The 9,140-nt window shown below is 52.0% G+C and overlaps 1 protein-coding gene across 1 annotated transcript in view; it reads left to right on the top strand.

Annotated features, from left to right (window-relative positions):
* The first annotated feature begins 2,598 nt into the window (after positions 1 to 2,598).
* Positions 2,599 to 9,140, top strand: part of SLC1A5 (solute carrier family 1 member 5) — a 29,370-nt gene continuing 22,828 nt past the window's right edge. Inside the window, exon 1 of the mRNA XM_050928503.1 lies at positions 2,599 to 3,230. Within this exon, the coding sequence (XP_050784460.1) occupies positions 2,674 to 3,230 (557 nt within the window). The 5' untranslated portion in view covers positions 2,599 to 2,673. The remainder of the gene's footprint in view (positions 3,231 to 9,140) is intronic.

Raw genomic sequence — 9,140 nt, 5'->3', positions numbered from 1 at the left:
GCAGGCAGGGAGCTTGCCTTAGCCTTGCTGCGCCACAGCGCTGGCAATCCCGTGGTCCGGTCTGAAAGCCCTGATGGACTGGATCAGACAGAGTGAACTGGTTTGTGAGTTGAGGGAACAGACTGTCACCCAGTTCCCAGAGGTCTTGGGATGTCTGTAAACAGCTTAAACTTACCAGAATCTCCAGGTGGAACATAGATTGGCATCTGGTAAGCTAGACATGGATAGAGTCTGTTTGTAATTTTAAGATCTTTTTCCCTGAAATGCTTTTATTCTAAATAAACAATACTTTGCTTTAAAAGGCTGTTTGTGGTCACTGCTCCCAACAGGAGTGGACTGTAGGTACTAAGCCTAAATTGAATCTGATGAGATAATCAAGATTAATACCAGTGGACTGCAGCTCAAGGCCAGTCTGAGAGTGGGAGAACTGTGTGATTCCACCCTGAAAGATGTGATGACTCTATCCATGAGACCTGGAGGAAGTGCACCCATAAAGACCAGGAAGGAGTCAGAGAGACAGTTAGCCCAGGAACTCTGACAGAGGGAAAGATGCAGAATTTGCTGAAGTTGTGAATAATCAGCCAGATCCTCAGCTGTTGAATGTTGGTGTTGCTCTATTGACTTCAGTGGAACTATGCCAATTTACATCAGCTGAGGGTCTGGCCCTACAAGTCTAGTTGATGCAGGGAATAGGAAGAGGAGTGATGAGTCTTACCCAGAAAAAGAATGTCTCGAAATATTGCTCACACATTTCCCATTCTCCTTCACTTCTGCCTGTTACTGTCAATTCTCCTACCTGAGGCCAGGTGGCAGGTCTGAGTTGGGTCCATCAAGGCCCTCATTGTTCATAGCCATGAGGCATCCTCTCCATCCTCTTCTCTTCTCTCTTCTTTTTTTTCCCCATTCCTTCTCATCTCTGTGCTTATAGCTGTTCCTTCTCTCCCAGCCCACTGTCCTCTTCCTCCCTCACTGAGTAACCAGGGAGTTAGCCTAGGGTTGCCACCTGCCCAGGTTTTCCCAGGATTGTCCTTTTGTTGAGGTAGCTGTACTGGGGAATCTGTAATGTTGTGCAGCGCACAATGCCACCTGTCCAGTTTTAAGGGCTCAGGATCATCCTGGATGCCCTCAGAGGTGGCAACCATATGTCCTTCTCAGAGGTACTGCTAGTCATGCACCAAGCCTGGTGCCTAGGGTGATGCTCCGGAGCAGCAGAAGAGACTGAGAGCTAATCAGAATGCCCCCTGGGGAGTGGGAAGCTGGGTATGGGAGTTGGAAAGTAGCATTTGGGGGTAACAACTGAGTAGGAGCTGGAGGCGGAGGGAATGCATCTGGGAGGAACTGCTGGGTGGAAGGGAGGTGGCAGTTTGGTGGGTGGGAGAAGTAAGATGGCAGCTGGGAGTAACTGTTGTGCGGTTGGTGGGAGTAACTGTTGGGTGGCTAGTGGGAGTAACTTAGGTGGCTGGGAGGTAGAAGGTGGGAGTAATTTGGGTGGCTGGAAGATGGGAGATGGCAGGTGGGAGTAACTGTTGTGACTCGTGGGAGTAAACTGTTGGGTGGCTAGTGAGATAACTTGGGTGGCTGAGAGACAGGCGCTGACAGTTGGGAGGCACCATCGGGGGAGGTGACAGTTGGGACGGGAGTAACTGTTGGGTGGCTGGATGGTGGCAGTTAGGATGCACAGTTGGGTGGCTGGGTGGGGGCAGTTGTGTGGCTGAAAGACAAGCGGTGATAGTTGGGAGGCACTATTGGATGGGAGATGGCAGTTGGGAGTAACTGTTGGGTGGCTGGATGGCGGCAGTTGTGAGGCACGGTTGGGTGGCTGGGTGGTGGCAGGTGTGTGGCTGAGACACAGGTGCTGACAGTTGGGAGGCACTGTCCAGCCGCTGCTAACAGGCAGGGCAGCAGATTCAGTTTGGGGTTGGCTATGTGCTCTGAGGTATTTCTGAGGGGAGTGGAGGAGGAGGGATCTGGTGGTCGGGTGCGGTGACGGGACTGGAGGCGCAGGGGCTAAGCGCATGGAGGCGGCGTCATGGTCACCAGCAATGTGTCCCTGTCACATGGCACACGGCGGATGAGGGGCTTTGGGTGGCGAGTGTGGTCTGACGTGAGAATTCGGGGAGGGACGCCTGCGCATGGGGACATATGGCAGGACCGGCACTAGCGGTTTTAGCGCCCTAGGCGCACGGAAATTTCGCCGCCCCGCGCCCTGGTCCCGTGCCTGCCTGACGCCCCCCACCACTAATCCTGGCGCCCTAGGCCATTGCCTAGGCCACCTAAATGGAAGCGCCGGCCCTGAGTCATGGTGACATAGGCTTGTGGGTGGCTGCGTGTAGGTGGGGCTACAACTTTCCTACTGAGGTAACGTGGGGAGACAACCCACAACCGGCGGTTGGGCAGAGCCTTTTGGGCGGGAACGCTCCCTCTTCTCCTTAGCCCCGCCCCGCCCCTCGTGCTCCCGCCCTCATCGCCCCGCCCCTTAGCCCGCTCCGCCAATCACCGTGCCCCGAGACGCTCTTCTCTACAAAAGCAGCGCCGCTACCTCCACGCTTCCTTATTCGCCCCCGCCGGCAGCTCGCGCCCCAGCTCCAGGCGCTCGCGCGCTGTCTCTCGGCTCCTCCACGCGCCCGCCCGCCCGCCCGCGCGCGCATCGGGACCCGACGCTCCCTGGGGGCCATGGCCGCGTGCCGGGACCGCGTGCGCCTGCGAGAAGCCGGGGAGAAGGGCGCCTCCAACGGGGAGATCGGCCCGCAGGAGGCCGGCAACGGGGCCCTCTTCCCCCCGCCGGGCTCCCCCTCCAAGGCCGCCCGCGTGCGGGGCTGCCTGCGCGCCAACCTGCTGGTGCTGCTGACCGTGGCCGGGGTGCTGGCCGGGGTGGCGGTGGGGCTCGGCGTGCGGCAGGTGCCGGGCGGGCTGAGCCGCGCCGGGATCCTCGCCTTCTCCTTCCCCGGCGAGCTGCTGCTGCGCCTGCTGAAGATGATCATCCTGCCGCTGGTGGTCTGCAGCCTGGTCTCCGGCGCCGCCAGCCTGGACCCCGCCGCCCTGGGCCGCCTGGGGGGCTGGGCCATGCTCTTCTTCCTGCTCACCACGCTGCTGGCCTCGGCCGTCGGGGTCAGCCTGGCCTTCATCATCCGGCCCGGGGAGGGGGCCGCGCCGCCCAGCCTGGGGGGCGAGGGGGGCGGAGGCGTGCCCGAGGCCAAGGAGGTGGCGGACTCCTTCCTGGATCTCATCAGGTGAGGCGCTGGGGAGGGGGCAGAAGCCAGTGGAGGCTGCCTGTTCCCCGGGCTAGATGATGCGGGCGGGGGCACGGCGCTGTACATAACTCGGCGCTGGTGTCCGGGGAGCGTGGAGGCCTGTGTCTTAGGCAAGACTTGATCCGGTAGCGAAGGGGAAACGGACACGTGTCGTTCTGTCCTCCACCCCGGATCTAGGAGGGACCCAAGTCCCGGCTGGCCCTGCTGATTCCATCCCGGCCCCAGCTCCGTACCTGGGGGGCTGCAGATCCCGTCCTTCACCTGAAGGTGCCTTTGCTACCTGAGTCGCCTTTCAGCTGGATGGGGTGAGGGGTCTTCCTCCCCTCCTAGCCCCGTGATGGTGGCTGCTCCAAGGCCTGGATAGGACAGCTGGGGGCTCCGGTTGCAGGTGGTGGAGAGGGGAGTTATGCTCATTCCCTTTTACGCTATTCTGGTTGGTGGCCTCCCTGGCATCACAGCCACCCACTTAGCTTCTCACGCTTCTGAACAGGGTCACTGAGTTGCATGCAGTTCCCCCCCTTAGACATTAAAGCCTCATGTTGGTACTGTCCTATATATACAGAGTAAACCTGCTCAGAGTGGCAGTTCAAGACAGTTGCCTTAGAACTAACATCAAAGGCTTTCTACTAACCTTGTTCTATCTACAGACTCCTGTCCAGTGGTAACTAAAGCTCTGTGGGTCCCTTCAGTGTCTGGTTGGTTGAGAGTTTGTAACATGCTAGGGTGAAAGATGAGCAAGAAATGTTGGAAGGGAATGTGACTTGCCACCTGCACAGCATTCCCTCCATCTGGAGATCCCAAGAATGACTTTAGTCTCCCTGCCTCCTTTCCCAGTACGGTTGGGGAAACTGGAATACAGTGTAGGTATCTTGGGCAAGTCACCAAGTAAGTTTATGGCAGAGCTGGGCATGGAACTTGGAGCTGCTGACTTCCAGTCCTGTGTCCTGCTCCCAACTCCATCCTTCCCCTTGCTGAAGGCATGTTAAATGCTTGCTGTGGAAAGTCTCTTTGCTACTTGGGTCCAGCAACCTGGATCCTATGGGAAGCTTGTAAAGACCTGATTTGCACTTCAAGCCCTGTAGTATGTCTGGAGTGATGGGAGCCTTCTAAAATTTCTGATTCAACATGGCCTGCATATTGCATTTATTGTGTGTGACGTCACATGTCCGTTACCAACATCCTCTTCCTCATGGTGTATGTATGCAGAGGCAGACTGGCCTCTAGGCTGTTAATTCATTAATACTCAGTTGTTATGTCAAGCTATACAAGTGTTGCCAAAGTATAAAAGGGAGAGATCCCTCTGGGCTGTGTCAGATGCTGACACTCTACCAGGGCTTTACTCCTTTCAGGGTCTCAACTGCAGTCAATATGGTCCATTTGCAGTAGATATTCCCGATCTGGTTGCAGACTGCTACGTAGCAGCCTGCCACTGAGAAACATGATGGCATCTCTGTCTCTCTCCAAGGGTTAAGGGCAGGGTTTTTTCCCTCATAGCTTTTAACAAAAAGCGTAGTAGGGTGAGTCTATTTGTGATAGCAGTTCCCTGGAACAGGGACCATCCTCCCACTGAATCTGCTGAGTCACAGTGAGCGGTGGTTGAATTCAAGTCTGTCCTTGGTAGCTGGGGATGAGAGAAGTGGCATGCAGCCCATAAGGAAGAGAATTGTCACAAAACCTGTAACTTGCTGCTGAATGAGTATAGCCCTAACCCTCTCCAAGGGCAGAGGCAATGCAGGCAAAGCTGACTGAGCTCCTGAACCATTAAACATTCTTTGTTTCTGAATTATACAAATAACTAGATCACATCCCTGCTCCACCCAGACCGGGAGGTAGGGATTATTCCTATGTTGTGACTTGCCTACAGTCATGCAGGCTGTGGCAGAGAGGGGATTAGAACCACAGAGACCAGCCTTCTATAGCATCTTTCATACTAACTTCATGCCCAAGGGAGTTGGAGGAGGACAAATAACCCTAGATCACAATTGATGAATGCAAAGGCTCTTTGTGAACAGATTGGTTTGAAATCTGGGGTGACGACCACGTTGTGCTGGTATAAACCTGACATCCTGAGTCTGTCAGGTGGGAGTTGGGATTGGTTGAGCAGCTAGCCTGGACTGGCATTTGGAGACACACTGAAGGAGTCAGGCTTGTTGCTGATGGAGAGAGCCTGTTGAGGTAACAGGCTGCTTCTTGTGTCTGAGAGAGCTGATGCATGGCAGGGGAGGATGGACACTAGCACTGGCTATTGTCTGTCTTGGCCAGTGCAGTATCTTTGATCACTACACTGCCGGTCATGGAGCCCCAGTGTGAGAGATGACCAAGCTTTGAAATAGCTGCAAGCTCCTGTGCTTCATTTGTGTCTATTGATATGCTTAAATCAGATGCCCTGTTCCTGTTTTGATGGACGAACAGAAATTTCTTGTTGCAGGAGTTCTCCATCAACTAACACCAAACATCCCTGCATAGATGACTTATGTCCTAGCCCCACACTTGGAGTGTAATGCCTATTGGCCAGAGAACTAGCTAGCTGTGTTTTGAACACTTGCTCCAAACTACTCTCTGGTCTTGTTGGCTTCATGGCCGAGGTGCTGCTGTGTCCCTAACAGCCTGAATCTTCTCCCTTCACTGGAACAGCCTGTCAGAATTTCCTCTCTTCCTGGCAAAAGCTTAACGTCTTGATTCATGCAGGATTCATGTGAAGTGAGTCACACAAACTGACATTTGAACAGTCTCTTTGGGTTCTTTATGGGCTTTTATGTGGCTGAGGGCTAGCAAGCTAGCTACTGAAGCCATCTCTTGCCAGAGGGCTCCAACATAGTGCTCTGCCAGTGGCTAGCTTCCTTGTAAGCCTGTGTCTTATGCTGAAACTCCCTCGCTTCAGTGGAATGAAAATGTAGCTTGCATTAGATGCTCTGGCTTTTTCAGGGAACAAACCAAACAGAGGGGAAGTCACCACTGGTCCTGTCTTTAGGAGATGCAGGGGTGTGAAGTAAGTGGAGTGCTGTCTGTCTGATGCAATGTTGACTATGTGTTGAGTCTGCTGCCAGGCAAAGGAAGTGCTGCATAGGGTGGGGCTGAGACTGGAGCGCTGCTCTGGGCAGACATTCCAGCACTAGCCATGTGGAGGCTGGGTAGGGGAATGGTAAAGCAGAGCTTTGAACTATCAAGCATGGGTTAATGTCTAAAACAAAGCTGTCTGCCTCAAGTCTAGAAAAAACACTAAAAATAGCTCTTAGGAGCTCCTGTGGGGTAAAGACATCGATGTAGCTTTATGTATGCCCTGAGGGCAGCACAAGAAGTTGGTGATCTTTGGTGAGCACCACTAGACTAGTGGGAGGGGAAAGGTGAGAGGTTAATTAACCCAAACAAAATAGTCTTCTTACCTGTGTTTGTAAATCAGAAATAGCAGCCGAAGTGTAGGTTGTTTCCTTGCGTCTTGCAAGGGTGAGTTAAGGGTGCCAATGCTATAGTTGCTTGGCTGAGTCTGGGTCAGGGATGCAAATGTCTTACAAAAGGGGAGAAATCTCTAACTGCCTATTGCCAATGAATGATCAGTGCCTTCGTCAGAGTTCAAATAGGCGGAATTATAACTCTCTATTGCTATTATGCTGCAAGGTGCTCCTGGGTTCCAGCACGTGTGGCTGGGATCCAAAGACAATTCTAACCCTTGTTAAAGCCTGTGGGTTTGCCAAGTACTCCTGGAGCATGGCTGCGTTTGAAAGTTAATTCAGATTCAAGTATGTTGTAGATTCAAAGCTCAATAGCTGTCCTTCTAGAACTCTGTGTATAGACAAATCCTTGAACTACATCTTCACTGTCCAAAAAAAAGTGGGTGGGTAGGTCTTTATTTTGTTTACCGCAGGAAAACTGTGGAGATAAGGCCCTGTCATTGGGGGGACTACCACCAAAGGCACCAGGATGCATGGCAGGTCAGAATGAAGTTGTGTGGATTGAGTTGCCAATGAAGGAGCTAAGAGCTGGTGTTGGATGCAGAGAGCTAGGACAAGGAATTGTGAGCATGACCCTCAGGGGAAGCTTCTTTGGTACAGAGCATGCTGGAGTGGCAGGCTGAGGAATTTCAGAGCAAAGAAACTGCCTGCTCAGAAACAGGACTTTAGATGTTGTGAATAAACAAGGTACCAAGAACTGACTCATCTATTTCTCCTAATAGAAATGACCTTGCCGGGCCCTGGATATTGGCGGGCTGGTCAGACCAGAGGGGCAACTCTGATCATTAACTCTAATTATCCAGTCTCCTTCAGAACACCCCGATTTGGAGCCTTTCCAGTGAAGTGTTCAGCAGAAAAATGACTAACTGTTGGTGTGGTCTGTCTGAAACGTGCTGATTCCAGATGAAACAACAATTTTTGGCTTTTAAAAAAAAAAGATGAACAAGCTAAGGAGAATCTAGAGAGCCCGGCTGGGCTTTCTGCATCAGGCCTTCCCTAGTGCCAAAGTAGAGTACAAACTAGATCTCCATGCTCGCTCCTCCATCTGCAGGGCCAAGAAAGCAGAGTAATTATTCTGGAATAGTGTGTCCACACACAGCTGTTCTAGAATAGCGTATTTGGTGATAGCTAGGCTGTGTAGACACTCTCTGCTTTACCCAGTTGCCACTTGTTGGCGACACTATCTTCTTGCCCAGGATAACGCCTGTTCTACATGGGCCAAAAATGGACTACCTTAAACCAAAACTTCTGGGCAAAACAAATGTTGAGAGAAAACCACGCACGGCCTAGAGAAAGAGATCGTCACTGCATCTGATAGTTAATGGGGTTTGCATGCTTTCTCTGTTCAATTTACTGCCAGATTTGGAGGTGAGTAGATACTGGACTCCTGGATTTTATTCCCAGCTCTGCTGCTGTCTTGCTCTGTCGCTCAGGTCAAGTCTGCATTGATTTTTTTTTTTTTGAGGCTGTGTAAATGAATACTGCAGCTGGCTGACACTAGGCAGGCCCCAGAGGCTGCCATGGGATTGGTAGCTTAAACTAATATAAACTGCTTTAACTGTCCAAACTCTTCAAGCACAGTCATAAATGGGCTTGGAGTGGCTGGCTGTGATTACAGTGTGCATTCTGCTGCAGCTGGAATCGACTCTCTGTAGCTTTCATAAGCATCAGTAATCCAACATAAGGGGAATTTGTGTCTGTTTTTAAAAAAGCTATCGTTAAATCTGTTCCCAAAACAAATACAGACCCATGTGGCAGAACCCAACAGTCCCATTCAGCCATGGTGCTCTGCCCGATGAAGGGCCTGTGCACTCTGCATGAACTGACAATTCCTTATGGAGTGCTTCTCGTCAGCTCTCAAAGTGCTTCACGGTCTAATGTATTTACTCCCAGAATCCCCCTGTAGGGCAAGACTGTTACCCACATTATATAGATGGGGGAATGAGGCACAGAGAGGCTAACTGACTTGTCCAAGATCACACAGGAACTCTGTGGTGGGGAGGCTGGGACTTAGGGTGCCAGCTTTCATGTTGTAACCAATGGACCATTTTTCCTGTAGTGGCTGGCTCGTGCCTTGTTGTCCACAGGACCCAGGTCAAAAGGAGCGTTTAAATTGATTAGACTAAGCTAAATAAGTTTAGAAAAGTTATATTGGGTCCTGTAACTGTCCTGAAACTCTTCTCACTGCTCTTCCCTCCCAGCCAATTGTTGGGCATTACAGTCTTAAGAGCTTTATGTCTGACTTTCACATAGAGCTGAAAATATCTCAGGTGCGACACTGAAACTTCAGAGAGCAATGAGACGCCCAAAAGAGGCAAAGAACTTGTTCTAACAATAGTGATCTTGGGTGTCTGTAGCAGGAGTGGGATGGTGGCAGGACGGGATTTGGGCCAGTGTGATGGTAAAGGGATAGGTTCCCATCAACTATAGGAGTGTCAGC

This window comes from Gopherus flavomarginatus, chromosome 18 (genome assembly GCF_025201925.1).
Source record: "Gopherus flavomarginatus isolate rGopFla2 chromosome 18, rGopFla2.mat.asm, whole genome shotgun sequence".
Classification (NCBI taxonomy): Eukaryota; Metazoa; Chordata; order Testudines; family Testudinidae; genus Gopherus; species Gopherus flavomarginatus.
The sequence above is the reverse complement of the archived record's forward strand: the minus strand, read 5'-3'. Positions and strand labels throughout refer to the sequence as shown.